At 34.5% G+C, this 19,030-nt stretch overlaps 1 protein-coding gene across 4 annotated transcripts in view; it reads right to left on the reverse strand.

The window, feature by feature from the left end:
* Window positions 1–19,030, reverse strand: part of me1 (malic enzyme 1, NADP(+)-dependent, cytosolic) — a 167,993-nt gene that overhangs the window by 133,712 nt on the left and 15,251 nt on the right. Inside the window, exon 1 of one of the 4 annotated variants that reach the window (XM_068214017.2) lies at window positions 10,889–11,116. The exons of 2 other annotated variants lie outside the window; for them this stretch is intronic. Coding sequence is in view for 1 of the 2 variants with exons in the window: in NM_001310037.1 (NP_001296966.1) it covers window positions 8,628–8,714 (87 nt within the window). In the remaining variant the exon portion in view is untranslated. 4 annotated transcript variants of the gene reach the window in all.

Below are 19,030 nucleotides of genomic sequence, written 5' to 3' on the forward strand. Positions count from 1 at the left end.
ATGAATGTCACAGGCGTTATTGATTAGACAAACCTAAAGTTTAGACATTTAGAACTGCCACATCGTAGTCAACAAACAAAGACGCAAGCACTTGACCATAGTACTGTGTGGTTAAATACAATAGTTGCGTTGATTTGGCTGTAACAAACCTATCCGTCTGCCTGCCTGCCTGCCTGTCTGTCTGTCTGTCTGTCTGTCTCTTCATTTCTGTGTTTTGGTACAGTATTATTTCAGAGGGTTGATTTATTTATTTTTTTTCAAATGCTGCATCACAGAGTTAATTCATCGCTTAATGTGGGATTGTATTTACAAACTGGTATCACTATCTGAGTCTGTACCTAAACCCATAAATACCACAACTGCCACATCATAGTCCACAAACACAGACGTAAGCACTTGACCAAAGTACTGAGTTGTGTTGGTCTGGTGGTAACAAACCTCAATGTGTTATTAGTCAGGTTTGTTTCTATAAACATATTGACCTTAACTAATTTGCTAAGCCAGATTTACGTCAAAACAGATGCTTACCTTATTGGGAAAATGTTTCTAAACTATTTCGAAACATTTTTGCTGTCTGTCCGTGTATATTTGTCAATCTGCCTGTTTCTATCCATGTCTATCTGTGTCTAATTTATAGACATCTAAATTCATATAGCTTGAACTTTAAGATAGACAGACAGGTATTACTATAGATGTTATAGTTATGTTATAAACTAATGTGAATTTAAGACTTCATTCATTCATTCATTCATTTTCCTTAAGCTTAGTCCCTTTTTTATGAGGGGTCGCCACAGTGAAATCAACTGCCAACTATTCTGTCATATATTTATGCAGACGTAACCCTTTCAGACGCAACCTAGTACTGGGAAACACCCATACACTCTCGCATTTACACACATACACAAACACTTATACTCTGAGGCCAATTAAGTTTGTGCAATTAATTTATAGCACATGTCTTTGGACCGGAGCACCCGGAGGAAATCCAGTAAACATGCAAACTTCACACAGAAATGCCAACTGGCCCAGCCGAGACTCGAACCAGCAATCTTCTTGCTGTGAGTCAACAGTGCTAACCATTAAGCCACCGTGCCACCAAAACAATTTATTTAAATGAGATTTCTTTCTTTAAATTAAACAAAATGTGTTATCTTTAAATGTCACTTAACCTGAATCTGACATTAAGATCCAAACATTTTAGCTGCTTTCTATTTATGATAGCATTACAACACAGCCTTTTATGTTAAAGGTTTATTCTCGTGTTTAAATGATCCTCTTTCCTGAAAATTACACATCACACAGTTTTTCTGATGCCTTCGATGAAGATTCTCAAGCGTACTGAGCAAAATCAAAGCCTCTCCTTTAATTAATCTCATTAAATCATGCCTCTGTCTATAAAACAAGACAATAACACTGAATTTGGCTCATTAGAGTCAGGGACATGGGTGGAACTGGAAAGCCATGTCATAAAAACATAAAAAAGCGTTAGAAATTGGTCTCACAGCCTGAAGCACCACATGGGCTTTAAGTTGTGGTACCAGTCTGGCAAACTCCAGCACCACAGGCACAAGAGCCGCATTAATGAAAGCCATTAATTCAAAATTTAGCTTGATAACAGGAAAGAGCACCACATAGGGTAATAAAGTGACAAAAAAAATTAAAACAGCCTAATTTGGATTTTTTTTTCTTAATCATACAGTATGTTTATCTAAACTAAACTTAGCATGCTGAAGAAAATGCCACAACAACTGAAAATAATACAGATCGAGTCTGAAACATGTCCACCTCATCCTTTGGTTCATGTTATTTTGCAGTAAAGAGTTTTTGAACTCAATATTGGTGGTTGATTATAAGTAGCTCACCACTACAGAAAGACTTTTCAGATGAACAAGTAAAACACAGTCTATACGTTTAAAAAAACAGCATAATGACCTCTGTAATGAGTGGGTCACTGAAAACGTCTTACTTCAACAGTCAGTTTTGATTAAACAAGGCCTTTGCATCATTTATAGGCCTATGAAAATGTTATTTTTTAGCTGGGGTCAACATAGCTGAAATGACTGGAGTGTGCACTAAAAAACGTGATCTTCATTCCTTAAGCAACTCTATGCATTCATCTATACATAAAGACACCTTTCAGAACGTTCTGGTAGCGCACACCTGCATCTAAAATATGACCTCATTCTGTGGCATCTCCTGTGCAGATTAAAAGTCATTAACCTTAACGACAGGCAGCATGCAGTGTTGTCATCAGTACCTGACCTGTGGCAAAATGCCAAGAGATGTGACGTTTGATCAGACTATAGTCCTTCATTTGAGCATGAGAAACTGATGCAAAGGGTTCAAGAGGACATTAAGGTAATGAAAACAATAGTGCAGAGTGCATGCACACGCAGCAGAAAACTGGAAAAGTCCAAAGAGGAACTGAGCAAAAGTCATGGACAGTGGGTTAAAGTGGTACAGATAAGGATTAATAATTATAACTGCAAATGATACACAAACATATCAAGAAAATAGAAGTATTTTTTTAAAGTAGGGATTTGGGGGAAATGCCACCTAAAGTAAATAAACCCCTTATACTTTCTAATATTCAAATATATGCTTAAAATCTTTTCAAGTAATGATTTGTATCAATTTTATTATTAAAATAGACATTTTCATCCAATATCTCAGCACTAATCTTTGGAAGGAATTAAAGCATGGACTGTTTTTGTATATGTTTAATCTTTTTAGTAACTTTTGGGTCACTACATGAATTGAACACCATTTTAAGGGGTAGAATCATATATTCTTGCACTTTACTTTCATTCTGACAATATATGGAAAGTTTACTGACCTCAGCCGATCAATTGGTATGAATTTATCCTATATGTTAAGTTATGATGGTACTGGAGCTTCATTAAACAGAGAACAATAGCTTGAAATGAATAAGAAAAGGGTAGATCAGTGTTTGCCCTGTGAAATATCTTTATTTGAAACTTTTTTTCTAACATTTATTCTGTCATAGGCATGGGGTGATAACCGTTTTCAAGGTATACGGCGGTTTGGAAAAGTCAAGGTTTTAAAACCATCAAAATTTTCTGCAATACCATTCCTAAGGTATGTGTAAAAAAAATTAGGTCCCACTTTATATTAAGTGTCCTTAACTACTATGTACTTGCATCAAAAATATAAATATAATAAACTTACTGTGTTCATAATGTATTTGAGAACACTTGTGGTGCTCTTGAGTTGGGATAGGGGTTGGGTTATGAACAGGTTTGGTGGTATGGGTTGGTTGAAGTATGAGTTAAGGTGTAAGGGATGGTTAACAGTGTATTTACAAATGTAATTACAGAAGTTAAATACAGATGTAATTAAATACAGGAATTCAATCACGCATAAGTACACAGTAAATACATGTATTTACACAATAATAACATTGTAACAAACTATTAATTACTGTGTAAGTACATATTAGTTAAAGCCACTTAATATAAAGTGGGACCAAAAATGATGACAACAATGTCTGCAGCTGAAATTATGCCATTTTAAATTGTAAAAAAAAAAAAAAAAAACAGTTTTTTTGTAACAAATAAAGACAGCAAAATTGTATAATTCATTTAGCCTGACATGTTTACTGCTTTGAAATATTTTTAATGTTTCTTAAAATAAAATATACTGTGCTCAAAAGGAAAAAAAAGGTTTTGTATTTTAGCCAGATATTTAAAAATAATATATTTTAGAGCAGTAATCACAATACCAAGATACCCTAAAACTGTGATATTTTTATCTAAGGTTATCATACCGTCAGTATCTTAAACCGGCCCATGCCTATTCTGTCATTTCGACTCTGACCCACATAACAATACAATTGTGAAACCTTAAGTACTGTAAATCAGTTCTAAACTTAAATGGATGATTCAAGAAAAAAAAATTAAAATTCTGTCACCATTTACTCATAATGTTATTAACATTATCGTTAAACAAAAAAATAAAATACTAAAATAATTAATTTACTCACAGTGTAGTTCTAATGCTGTTTGCTTTTTTTGTCATATCCCAAAAAAAATATATAAAATAAGTAAATAAAATGTCCTGCTCACACTTGACCCTCCCCCAATTAATGATTGTGACTATCAACCAGCATTAAAAGATAACTCTGCCAAGTAACATCTGCTGTATAACCAAAGACTTTTGCATCACTGAACAAAAATCCTGACCTTGATTAATAGTCTTTATGAACAACTGCATGTTTATGAAACTTTATTACTGATGTAGTTCACACTAGCTCTCCCGGACAAACCACACAAGTTGTGACAAATCGAGATATGAAGATTCAAAATATACCTGTTGTTAAGATTTATGTTTCCTATCATTCTGACTTGTATCTGGTAACTAGACATCTGGGCCCGGATCAAATTGATCCGGATTTAGTAATCCTGTTTTTGCGATCTGTGATCACGTAATCCAGCTTACTTTTTGAGCCAGTTTTTCAAAGCAACATCGGATTGGATCAATCTGATCCGGATAGGAACTTTTCAGGATCACTAAATCTGGATTACCAGTGCTCAATCACAATGTAGATAGACAGGCCTGTGTAAAGAGCAACAAATATAATAGCCAGTGTGGGGTCAATATAACTTTATTTTTATTTGAAATGAAAACTAAGAAAATTAAATAAATAATAAAATAATAATAATAAATAATAAAAACAAGAAAAACCCCACCCTATCCTCTTCCAGCAGTGCGCTCATCTGAGACCTACAACACTGTACATTGAGGATATTTATAATAAGTTTCAAATATAGATGTAAATAAAAAAAGACTTAATGTCAAAAACTCCACAATAATTTCAGACTTCCTCATCTGATGTGGAGAGACCAGCTTGTCTGAGCGCAGCCTTTAGGAGGCAGATCTCAAGTCAGGTCTTGGTTTGCTGCAGTTTGGTCAAAGTCAGTTGTTCTCTGCCAGGTGAAGCTGTGCTTCTGCCCTTTCAGTCTCTTTTTGCAATTGTTGAAAGAGAAATCTAAAGTTATTGCCATTCTTTGCAATTTTTATTTTTATTTTTGGTTATTCTGTTATCATTGCATGCATTACTAATAAATATTCTAAAAAGAAAAATATTTTCCATTGTGATGAATATATATATCAATTAGTGACAGAAAAAATGTTATTGTTTTTGGTAAATTTTCACAGCTGTTTGGGGGATTATTTTATTATGCCAAACTCTTTCTACTTTGCTGTAGGCCTATACTGAAAGGCTGAATACGTTAAAGCCTATAATCACTATAGCCTGACGGATGAACAAATAAAATTAAAACCTTATTATTAAATAGTATATCTCGTAAGATACTGCATGATCCAAAAATAGTATTATTTAATACTTTTTAAAGTTTTCATTACATTTTAGGCATGAAATCCACGCTGAATCCACCCTTCTGATGGGATCAGTTTAATCCAGGTTTTTTGGATCAAAGTGATCCAGATCCTACAAAAAAGGTCTGAAAAACCCAAACTAACTAGTGGATTACTTTTGAAAAACTGGGCACTGGTGTAGAACGATTTAACTGAGTGAATCTTAGTTCACTTTAGGCATTATAATTCAGATTTAATTAGTCTTGCATTTATTAACACCCTGCTTTTGTGTTTTATTTTGTCAAGTTTGTGTGAACTGTATTGCACAAAACAGTATTTTTATTTCAGTATATTAGTTTTAAGGATATCTATAAACTTGTGTGCTCTAAAACAGTGAAAAAATTAGCATTTAGAAAATACAAAACTGATATAAACATGTAAAGCTTGCAGTTTGTTACTTTTACCTAAATAAATCAACGATTTTTTAAGTCACCTCATACTTTAGTTTCTCATCAAATATTGACCAATATAATGCTTTCTAGTATCTGATATGCCCCGCACCCTTTAAGAGCTTCTGCTTTGCTTTTTATTTAATGCTCTTCAGCTCAACCACTCAATTGTCAGAGCTGTAATAAAACAAAACACTACTGTCTGTTATTTAAATGGGGAGGAGCTAAACTATGTCCTACCCTCTCATCATGTTTCAGTTGACATTATGTCAAGCACTGAATAAAACTGCACATTTCAAAAGTACTTCATAGGGCCTTTTAATGTCAATATTCACTGCCATTATTATATAGATGCGAGCAGGAAAGACAGTTGTATTTGTTCTTTTGTAGATGATAAAAACAGAATGGCACATAGAAATGGCACCAGGTTGAAAAATATGTAAAAAATTACAAAAAATTGCAACATCCCTTTAAATGTGTAGCTTCAATAAAAATGTTTTTGAAAACTCACAGCCTTGATGGTAAAGAAATCTACCATGTCAGGGAGCAGACAGTTAAAGATTATAATATAGTAAATGAAAAAGAGATTCTAAGTCAATGTGTGTATATCATTCTTTGATAGAATGTTATGTTCATTTCACACTTATTACAGCAGTTAAAGAAATAGTTCACCCAAAGATGAAAATGTACTCTCTATTTACTCACCACCAAGTTTTTTCAAACCTTTACGAGTTTCTTTTTTTGTTGTTGTTGTTGAACACAAAAGAAGGTCTTTTGAAGAAAACTCAAACCCTGTAACCATTGCGTTTCCTATAGGATAAACTTTTATGCTTAACAGCAGAAGCAATATGAGTGAGTAAATGATGACAGAATTTAAATTAAGTGAACTATACCTTTAAGTTTGAAACTAATTTACAGTACTTAAGGTTTTACAATTCTGAATGGTAAACATTGTATTGTTATGTGGGTCAGAGGTGAAATGACAATATAAACATTAGAAAAACACACAAAAAAAAAAAAACTATTCCAAAGGGCAAACATCGATCTACCCTTTTCAACTGTTTTCTCAGTCAACTGCTACATTCTCAGAAAAAAAAAGGTACAATGCTGTACCAAAGAAACTACAAACACTTGTCACTGGGGCAGTACCTTTTAATGGAACAGAATTGTACCTTATGACAAAAAAACTAATTTGTACCATTGCAGTTTGTACCTTTAAGGACATGATTTATACCATGGGAAACCAAAATATACCTTTGGTTTTTAAAACCTGTAGATATAATATTGTACCTTCATCAAAGGTACAAATCTGATCCATGAAGGTACCACTTGAGTGACAAGACACTTTGTACCTTAACAGTGTCAAATGTGTTCCTTCACGAACTATTTAAAGGCATTATGTTTTATCCAAACTGCATCAATTTATTTTCAGTTAATATAAAACATCAAATGCATTTTATCAACAAATTAGTTTACAAAAAGTTCATTTTTGTTTAAATACACATTTTTAATTTACAATAAAGACTAACAAATACTTTAACATACTATAAATCAGAAGATCCATTTTTGTAATATAGAACTTATTATTTATTGTTTATGAGTTTCTTTAAGCATATGCTTTTAAATGATGATTAATGTTTTAATATAGAAATAGATCACTTTGCCTTTCCTTTCATATTTATTTTCATAGATATTGTAATAAAAAAGGTCTTTATAATAATAAGAGGTCTTTACTGTACCATAAGTGTACTGTACAATTTTAACAAAAGTACAAAACTGTTCCTTAAGGAACATTATTTGTACCACTGTGTACCTTTTTTCTGACAGAGTAGCTTGGAAACAGATAGAGCATTTTATTCATGCCAAGCTCTTGTTCTCGGTTTACAACTTAATGACTGAATGAATAAACAGAATGAAGCTCCAGTACAATGATAACATAAGATTAACATATAAGATTAACACATACTTATTGATCGGCTGAACTTTCCATGCAAGGTCAGAATGAAAGTAAAATGCAAGAATATATTATTCTACCTCTTAAAATAACGTTCATTTCATGTAATGACTCGAATTTAAAAAGTTAAAAATGAAAAGAATACAAAAATGGCCAATGCTTTAATTCTTTACAAAGATTAGTGCAGAAATATTGGATGAAAATGTCTATTTCATTTTAATTTAGTTTGGTAATAATTATTCAGACAATAGAGAGGAATGTAGTTAAAAAAAACTAATTTTATATACATGTTAGCAATAATCAGCGATAAAATAAGATTGCAGCATTATAAATATTAACAAACATTTTCAGTTTTTCAAATTCTTCTCAAATATGGCAAAACATCCAAGCAAACATTTTAAATTTACAGCATCAAGGTTGCATCCCGTTTAAATTCTTGAGGCGATGTCATAGCAACAAGTAGTCAGCACCTTGGACAGAGGCTGCTGTTGATCTTACCAAAAGATTACAAACATCAGATTTATGGGTCTTGTATACACTTTGTTTTGCGTTATAACGAAACACGGCGTCAAATACTATCATTAACGCATTAGTAGGTAGATAAATGTAACGTTAAAGGAATGTTATAAATTTTTAGACGTTAAAAGAAAACTCCGTGCGCTAGGCTACTGCTGAAAGTGGCACGTCATGGCTCACGTCAGCTCAAGAGCACCTGTAAACTACAACCGACTTGTTTTTGACACTGGAAACTACGGCGGACAAAGCAAGTGTGTGGCCCTTTAAGTCTAAATATAGTTCCTCTTGAAAGTGATATCCACCCTTGCTGTCATAGCAAACAGTCAACAGAAGATTATTTTTTAAAAGTTTATAAAACATCTCCTTTTTACCTTATTCAGATGGGGGTTGCGTGTAACATCATACCCCCGCTTCTTTGTGTAAACAAAGGTCTTGCTTTGGTCAGTTGACTTCTGCATCTCCCACTCGACAGATTCCTGTTTGACTAAAGCGCGTGCCATGTTGCTTCCCCTTTAAATAGCGGTGAACTCAACAAGTGCGCGCGCTGCATCACAGACAGGAAGACGTTACACAGTCAGCGAGAGCGCGGTTGCGTGTTTGCATTATCGTCACACTATTAGCTGTAAATGTCGATAATAACCTTATCTGATCCCAATCTCGATGGGGATTTCATAGTAACTTGAAACAAGGAGAAAGAAACAGCCAGTGTAGTTATAATAAGTGTCTATATAAATGAATTTCTCTATAAGTTGTTTTATATGTTAGTTTTACTTATACTTTAGATACTCTACTTGTTACTAAACATATTTAATTATAATATTTTCCCAATCCTGTACACAGCATTTAAATTTTTATTATATATTTGCTTTAGAAACCAGGTGAGCTAATAATATAATTAAAGCACACTCACATATAATTCATAACTTTGAAGAAAAAAAAAAGCTTTTAAGGATTAATGGCAAGTCCAATTTTGATAACATGCCCCAGTATCCCACATAAAATATTTTAGATTTAATGATATTTCATAAATATAAAAGATCATTATTATGTCAATTCAATGATAATCAACAGTTTGCAATACTGATTTTGCGCAGTTTCATAAAACAAATTCAAACAAACTGATCTGATGTGTTGATGTGTCAGGTGATGACTTGCAAAACAAGGTCATGAGATAATGAGATAATACTTTGTATAATGCAAAAAATTTATTATATTTTTCCTAATCTTGTACACAGAACTGGAATCTTATTATATATTTGTAATAGAAACCATGTGGGAAAGTAATATAATAAAAGCATGCTCGAATTCAATTAATAACTTTAAAAAAAACTCTTATAAAAATAATTAAAAGTCTGATTTTGACAACATCCCACAAAAAATAAAATATTTTACCCAAAACTGCTAGACAACTGCTTATAAAAAAACATACAGATGAAAAAAAAAAAATCATGACTCTTAAAAGATACATGGGGCAACAAAATGTATTTTTATTTTCATTTTTTATTTATAAAGTTTTATTATTGAAACCTAAAAATAATTTGTTACATGTTACAATCTTACACATACTAACCATGGTAAAATAACATTCAAACATGTGTGAGTCGTGATGAAGCACATAAATAAGCTTTAATTTTAACTAGACCACTTATTGTTGCATTATTTTATGTTGCCTGTATGTGCTTTTTGACTATTAAAGTGTTAAAAGCATTTAATTTACATGTTGTATCACTAAGCTAAAAAATCTTCTTCAATGTTCTACAAAAAGACAAAAGTCACCTACATCTTGGCCCAAAGTAACCCAGCAAGCATTTTTTGCTTTAAAAAAATGTCTAATAGACATCTGAACTAAGTTGTCTTGGCTAAAACAAGACTAAATTTGGGCTGTCAGTGAAAATCTAAGAGACCTCTAACAATACACCAAAACTAGACTAGTCATCAAATAACAGAAATGAATGACTAAAAGTCTTACGACTGAAAACTAGTTTTTGGGCAATTCTTATGTCTATAAGATTTTCACTGACAGCCCAAGTTTAGCCTTACCAAGCTGTTTGCTATTAAATGTCTATTAGAAGTCTATTAAACACAAAATTGTTGGGAAGAATAGGCAGGAATATTTTTGTTTTGGATGTACGATCCATTTAAACGAACAGTTTCCTTTGTAACAATAAAGGTTTATTCTATATGTACATCATTAGAAATGAACCTAACAGCCATCCTAACAAATATTGTACAATATAACAAAGTCCTGTTTACCTTATCATGTATTTGAAATATTTGATATCAGTAATGATAATCAACAGTTTGCAAAACTGATTTTGCAGTTTCATTACACAAATACAAACAAACTGTTCTGATGTGGTGTGGTGTCAGGAGATGACTTGCAAAACAAGGTCGCAACTTCACAACAGACCTCAGAGTGAGGTAATACTTTAAATAATGCAAAACCTCTGACTAATCATGCCTCAGTCCAATCTGAACTGACACATATCCCTCAGAAATCATTATTACAACTATCTAACTATTCCTACTGCATCATATTTTAAATAGACAAAGCTTATTGTTCCCAGTGTATAACCATGTATTAAGATAAGTGTATGCAAAAGTGTCTATCCAAAAGCATTACCTCACTCACCTTACAGTGCACAAGGCCATTGAATTAGCTGAACTGTCTCGTAATGATAAGGAGGATCGTGTTTCACAAACGGCCATGTCTGAGAGGAGTGCTCTGGCTGAACCCTGGCCCAGTGTGTGTCAATGATATCTGCTCCATACAGTATGCTGCCATGCGCATTCTTACAGACTTAGCAGTTAGGCTCCTCTTACAGAGACGCTTAGTCACCGTGACTGCTTTGAAAAGCCTAGGGTATTTGGGCCTGATCCAACACTGCATGCCAGAGCTAAAAATGTTGAAATTGGCTTGCGCATACCAATTACTGTTCCCATATGAGCAAATATGTAGATTGGAAAGCTGTCAGGGATGTTAATTTATAGTAAAATTTGAGCTCTTTTTTAGTAGAAGCCTGTATATCACATGAGGGAGAGTGGAAAAAGATGATGCAGCATTAAGAAACTGGCTGATTGAGGAAGTTCATGGACTTTCACTGACCTTCAGACATTTTACTGAATGTATGATGTTTGATTTAAGAGCAGTTTGTTCAAGTGCATTTCTTTTAGACCCAGGCCCACTTTATCTTAATTTTGCACAGACTTATAGTAGAGATAGTAAGATTAAGAGCATACAGAGAGCAATAAAGAGAAATAGATAGAGAAAGAGAGACTGATAAATGATAAAAACACACAATATTTTATTACAATACCATGCTTTTGTGACACTAAATACAATGCTGTTTCTTTCTTCAGACTTTATTACCTTGTATTATTATTAAAAAATGTCCTTGCACTAAGAAATGGCAATGATTTAAACTTTAAAAAGCTGCAATAAAATCTGTAATTTAGTTAACAGTAAGGGTCCTTGATAGTCAGACCCAAAATTATTCATATCCATGGCAAATTCTGACTGACACTTTTTGTTCAAAGGTAAATAAAAGCTGAGAAGTCTTTTATCACTCCGAAGTGATGCCACTTTTATATCAAAATAAACCTTGCCGGTTGAATAAAAGTACATTTAAGTCAGAATTTCTGGTGAATAACCATAAATTGACGTTCCCAAATATCCCTGCAGGACATTTGACTTATGTTTTTGCTGACATTATTGGTCCTTTTTAGTTTTTTGTTAAATGGCCTTTTTGTTTGGTATAATGTGTAGATTTTAGCATCTCAAAACATTGATGTACTGACATTATAAATAATTCAAATACGGTAATTAAGATTTAGACATTACTTTTACAGGTTCTACCCTTTTTTAACAGTAGAATTATAGCAAACACAAGTGCTATTGTTTTACTTAAAATGTTCAATTTAAATATTACATATGTTGCCTTATTATATGACAATGCTCTCAGTTTAATTAGGATTAATAGGGTATCTGGCGCTGATAAGAGGAGACTAGTCATATCATAAATAGAAAAAGAAGCAATCCAGAGCAAATCTCAAATTTATGAGATTGTGACCAAATATAATCTCAACTTGCTAAATCTATCAGACATTTATTTAACTCAGAATGCTGTTTTTAGGTTTTCTGAAAATAAATGACAAAAAGATAAGCACTATCTGTGTGCAAAAAAAGTTTGAACAGCTAAAGTATGTCTTAGAAGAGATCGTGCAAATTATGAAAACATCAACCTGCAGTCCTGACATGCTCCCCACACCATTCTTCAAAACTGTATTTACCTGTTTAGAAATCTTCTAAAAGTGGTAAATGCTTCACTTCTCTCAGGGATTTTTCCTAACTCATTTAAAACTGCAGTTGCTAAACCCCTCTTGAAAAGAGCAACCTTGATAACACCCTAATGAGCAATTACAGACCGAACTCAAATCTCCCGTTCATTGGCAAAAATCATTAAAAAAGTTGTTTTCAACCAGGTTAACAAGTTCTTAAACTTCAAGGGGTGTTTAGACAATTTTCAATCTGGTTTCAGAGCACATCACAGTACAGAGAGTGCTCTTATAAAGACAATAAATGATATCCGACTAAATACAGATTCAGGCAAACTAACAGTGCTGGTAATGCTCAATCTCAGTGCTGCATTTGACTCTGTCAATCACAGCAAACTTCTGGATAGGCTGGAAAACTGGGTTGGGCTGTCTGGGACGGTCCTCAAATGGTTCAGATCTTACCTCGAAGGGAGAGGTTACTATGTCAGTATAGGTGACCATAGGTCAAGTTGGACACCCATGACATGTGGAGTCCCACAAGGCTCGATTCTGGCACCTCTGTTCAACCTTTACATGCTCCCTCTGAGCCAAATAATGAGAAAGAACCAAATCTCCTACCACAGCTATGCTGATGACACTCAGATCTACTTAGCCTTACTGCCTAATGGCTAAAGCCCCACTTACAACCTCTGCCAATGCATTGATGAAGTAAATAAGTGGATGTGCCAAAACTTTCTTCAGTTAAACAAAGAGAAAACTGTCATTGCATTTGGGAACAAAGATGAGGTTCTCAAGGTGAATGCGTACCTTGGCTGTAATGGTCAAACAACAAAAAATAAGCTCAAGAATCTTGGTGTGACTCTGGAGTCAGATCTGAGTTTCAATGGTCATGTCAAAGCAGTCAGTAAATCAGCATACTATCATCTTAAATACATTGCAGGAATTAGATGCTTTTTTTTTCCAGTGAGGGTTTAGAGAAACTTGTTCATGCTTTTATCAGCAGCAGGGTGGATTACTGTAATGGATTCCTCACGGGCCTTCCCAAAAAGACAGTTGCAGCTCATCCACAATTGTGCAGCCAGGATTCTGACCAGAACCAGGAAATCAGAGCACATAACACCTGTCCTCAGGTCTTTACACTGGCTTCCAGTTACATTCAGAATAGATTTTAAAGTATTATTACCTGTCTAAAAATCACTAAATGGCCTAGGAGCTCAATACATTACAGATATGCTCACTGAATACAAACCCAACAGATCACTCAGTTCTTTAGGATCACATAAACTAGAAATTCCAAGTGTTCAGTCAAAAGCAGGGTGAATCGGCTTTCAGCCACTATGCCCCGCGCTGCTGGAATCAGCTTCCAGAAATGAGTAAAATTAAATTCTAACAATTAATGCAATTGCCTTACTTGAAAACCAAGATTTAAATTCCGCAAAACAAGACAAAATATTGTACAGTCTTAAGCAGTTTGTCAAGAACAAAAGCTTCAGATTTTTCCTTTTCTTTGCCTACACTACTTTTCATCTTACATAAGAATTTAAATTCCCTAAAGTCCAACTGTCAAGTATTGCTATAATTGTGCTTTCAAAACAATACAGCAAAGATTTACTATCAAGGTAAACATGCAATTACCTGTGCACACTTGTTGTTATCTGCTTCATAAATGACAGGGCCCGTTACCGGCAGTAATTATATTTGCAGAGGTGCTCAATTTAGCGATAAGCTTTTGCGACTCCATAAAAGAATTCCAGAAAGCTCCTGTGACACTTCCAATTCCCAGAATATGGCCCTCTTTATTCAATGCTGAATCAGCCACAACACTGCATGGAGATCAGCAGGGTAAAGGAAATATCTATTTTAAAAAGCACCATGAAACAGACAGTGAAGGATGTTCTTGATTATAGAGGATTGAGCTCAACTTCCTCCATAACCTCTGAAATCCAACACCTGGTGTTGCTGCAGCTGTAATGTATGGTATTAGCATGCTTACATAGTGCGCACCAAAACACCTAGATTTCCAGGAATGAAGAAATTATACTCCCTGTGCCGTGATTTATATGCATGCCAATACAAACTCTATCTGTGGAGAGTTTTCTCAATGAGAACGCGCAGTGGGTGTAAGACAATCTCTCTGTGCTAATAACGGAAATTGCATGAGTGATTCGGAGAAGGCCAGAACTGTGAATTCAACACGACTTCTGTGCTAGAAAGTAATTCTGCATTTAAGAACAAAGCAAAAAGGTTTAGCCGTTGGGGGTTGAAGGAGCCAGGCAGAAATTGAATCAGAAGTTGTGGGAAATGCAAAGAACAAGGCTTTAAGATTTCCAAGTGCTGTGACTGTTTATTTCACTCAAGAACAGAGCAATGCATGTTGAACCTACCGTACAGATAATGAAACACATTGTAGAGTGTTTCTAATGGAGGATCCCACTGAGTCACATCACTGTGAGGGATTTTTTCCTGATTTTAACAAGTGCAATCATTCATCACATTAAAAGCTCAGGAGGGAGCTGAAGAAACACACCTCATCCTGTATTGTTTCCACAGAACTGAAGGAACATGCTTGCCTTGAAGATGCAAAAAGGTGGGAAGGGATGTAAAGTGAGCAACCACAGCTTGATTTTTATATGTGAAATTTAGGAGTGTGTTTGTTTAAACAAATTTGAGTTTGACACTGCTTAACACATATATTATTTTAAAAAGTGTCATTTATTTTAAATAAAACAAAAGTATTGTCATTTTGAACAAAGAAAATAAATGCAAAATTTAAATTAAATAACTTTATTGTATTTATTTTATTGTTAATTTATGGAGAGGTGCGTGTAAATCTTGTATACAATCAAATTATTCAAATTGATTCCTTTTCACAGTAAAGTGCACATATATGTTTTAATATAAGGTATTTGCCCATGATTTTGGTAACCGTTGATATTAAGTCTAATTAGCTCAAGTGATAGTTTATAATTTATAATATTATAATATGAGGAAATAATATTTAATAAATTAACTAACATTACTTAGCAATGACCAATGCATTTGTTTCAGTATATATCTTTGCAAATGTTAATTTTCTCTTCTTTAAATAGAATGAAATTTAAAAATAGAGTAACAATAAATTCTAATATATATTACTACAAACACACACACACACACACACACACACACACACACACACACACACACACACACACACACACACACACACACACACACACACACACACACACACACACACACACACACACACACACACACACACACACACACACACACACACACACACACACACACACACAAAAAAAAAAAAATTATCTACAAATCCCAAATTTTAAAAGCACTCCAACAAAAAGAACCTACATTCCATCAAAATGATAAAATCTTATTTTTTTAAAGAGCCCCAATTATGCATATTAAATGGTCATATTTTGGTTTTGGGGGTCTCCAACAACAGGCTGATATGCATGCAATGTCAAAAAACACTTTCCTTGTCTTATAATATGCATTTATTTTAACCTAATTATCACAACTCCCATATGATTCATTCAACGATTCGATTCATTTGTTCTTAAACCCCTCCTTTGCGTGAGGCCAATCTGCAAAAATGCAATGCATAAAAGCAATGCATTTAAACATCAGCATATTACTCTAGTCTTAACCCTAACCCCATGTAATAACTATGACACGCATTCATTATTAATCCACACAGTAACAAAAGTTGAACCATTTTGAAAATTGACCACGCCGCAAGTGTGAGGAACAGCTGATGTTGACCATAACAAAGTCAAATGGCAGAGGACGCATTTGAATTGGTAAATGAAGAAGCACGTGTCACATTTAAACGTGGTTTTGGATGCAATATGTGAATAGCCCCATACAGATTTAACCTGAGAGAAACAGAACAATCACTGATCTGTAATACGGCAGATAAGGGATTACAAGTCACGCAGGGCAATTACAACTTACAACACACTATTAAATACATATTTTGCAAACAAAACGAGGCAACAATTTTAATTACACTTACATATTATGATCCCGAGGAAGAAGAAACTGGTCCATATGAACTGTAACATATACTGACAAAGTCCCTGTCAAAGTCTGACAAAGTCCCATATATAATAGTCCCTACTGCTCCTTCCTTTAAATGTAAACAGCTAATGAATCCTGCGTTGCAGTGTAGGTTATTCATTCATTCATTTTCTTTTCGGCATATTCCCTTTATTAATCTAGGGTCACCACAGAGGAATAAAACGCCAACTTATCCAGCATATATTATTACACAGCGCATGCCCTTCCAGCTGCAACCCATCACTGGGAAACACCCACACACTCATTCACACACACATTCATACACTACAGACAATTTAGCCTACCCAATCCACCTAGACAGCATGTCTTTGGAATGTGGAGGAAACCGGAGCACCTGGAGGAAACCCACATGAACACAAGGAGAACATGCAAACTCCACACAGAAATGCCAACTGACTCAACCGAGCCTCGAACCAACAGCATTCTTGTTGTGAGGCGATCGTGCTACCCACTGTGCCACCATGACGCACCAGCATAGGTCATTGTATCAAAAATGAGAAAAATGACAGGAACAAACACAGAACTAGGTTGGCTATACTGTGGTATTGTTGTGAAAATGAACTTTAACCCTTTATTCCCCGCAGCTGAATCTCCATCTGTCAGTGATCGTCATCTTTATGTCATGATCAGTGATCCCCTAGCTCCTCTAGTGTCTGAAGGGAAAGGCAAGTTCATGTTTTACTGGATTTGTTACTACATATTTGGTAATGTACTGTATCGGTGTAGGCACGTTCAGGCAAAAGATCCCAACCCAACACGATTCATTTATTCAACTCTGAGTCAACTATTTCATTAAAGAATCAATAGTTTCAAACATGGTGCACTTTCAGATTTAAACCTCAGCTGGATGTTTTCATTCACCTAGTGCTGTGTTACACACTGCATGGAAGCTCATTTTCAAAAAACCCATAAAAGGGGCTCTTTAAAAGAAGGAAAATCAAATAAAAACGATATATATGTTTTTGTATTTTAATATCTTGATTTTTTTGGTACTAAGGTCTGAGCCCAAAACTGACTGACTTTCTTTCATATATGGCAATAATTTGGCAAACTTCGACAAAACCTTTGCAGTGTTTATAATGTCACATGGAAAATTTTCTATTTTCCTTTGACTGATGCTGCTCTGATTAATCTTCTCACGTGATCATACAAAGTGTTTACATGTGTTTGGCAGAGACTGAGTCACCAAGCATGCTAGCACATGAACCGGCGTTCAAAACAAAAAATTACACAAAACAGAGAATGAGACTGACTGAGCGATAAGCAGAAGCACAATGAAAGCAGCCGTAGAATGTGAAGTGATTGGCCTGAAAAATGCTAGGCAGGTCAAAGGTCACACAAGGGGGAATAAGACCACTTTTGAAGTTTGGTTCTTTGAAGTGATCTTGCACAAATAGGGAGGTCAATGAATTTTAGCAATTTACCACTGTTTGTAAATACTTGTCTTTCTGCAAGACATGAAGCTCATTAAAAAGTTTTCATAAGGTCTTGTTATTCAGGTACTTTAAGTTAGTATTCTCTGGTCAGGGTCTATAATATTGCTTTATATTATTGGTTTAAACATTATTGGTAATTTTATTGGATTAAAATAAAAGAGAGCTGCTTCTTCACCATGACCTAGAGCAACTGTGACATAATAAAAGCTTTGCTTGTTGTGTGCCTAGCTGTGCTTATCTCTCATAGCAATTATTTCAGAGGTCTAATGTCGCTTCGACAGCTTTCAGCCTAAGGGCTGAGACACACCAAGCCGATAAAAAACAAGCACGGATGAAAACCAACTGAGTTGTCGGCTCAGGTCTGGACAAAATACCTGGCTTGAACTCACCAAATGTACAGCAGCTGACTGAAATGAGAGCACGCAAAAAATGTAAAACAGCAACCATTATTTAATTGCTTATTTGATATCAAGCCAAGTATGTGTGTGTTTGTTTTGGTACTCTGACTCAATATTTCCAATCGTATCTGGATGCAGACTTGGATTTGCAAGCTGAGACTGCATATCTCAGAGATGCAATGGCAGACACATTGCACTCAATGGAGCTAGTGGTGTCACTGTGAGGGGTAGGAGTGGGGTTAGGTGTGGGCATTAAAAAGCATTGCATGCAGCTCAGATTGCAACTGCACAGAGTCTGCATCCAGACCCCTCTCAAAAATTATCTGAAGCTTAATGCAAGTCTCCAGAATATAACTGATTTCTTTTTCAATACTCTTTCAAATATTACACTTAATACTATGCAGATATGTGTTGAGAAACATAAGACTGTTAAAAATAAATAAATAAAAATAAACTCCTGACAGTGAAATGCTAAACCAACTGGACCGCAGATCAAAACTCACAACCAAAAATGGAAGTGAACATGTAAATATCCTTCCATTGAAAAATGTTGAACTTGGTTCAAGCCTCTGA

Source organism: Danio rerio, chromosome 16, assembly GCF_049306965.1.
Source record: "Danio rerio strain Tuebingen ecotype United States chromosome 16, GRCz12tu, whole genome shotgun sequence".
Classification (NCBI taxonomy): domain Eukaryota; kingdom Metazoa; phylum Chordata; class Actinopteri; order Cypriniformes; family Danionidae; genus Danio; species Danio rerio.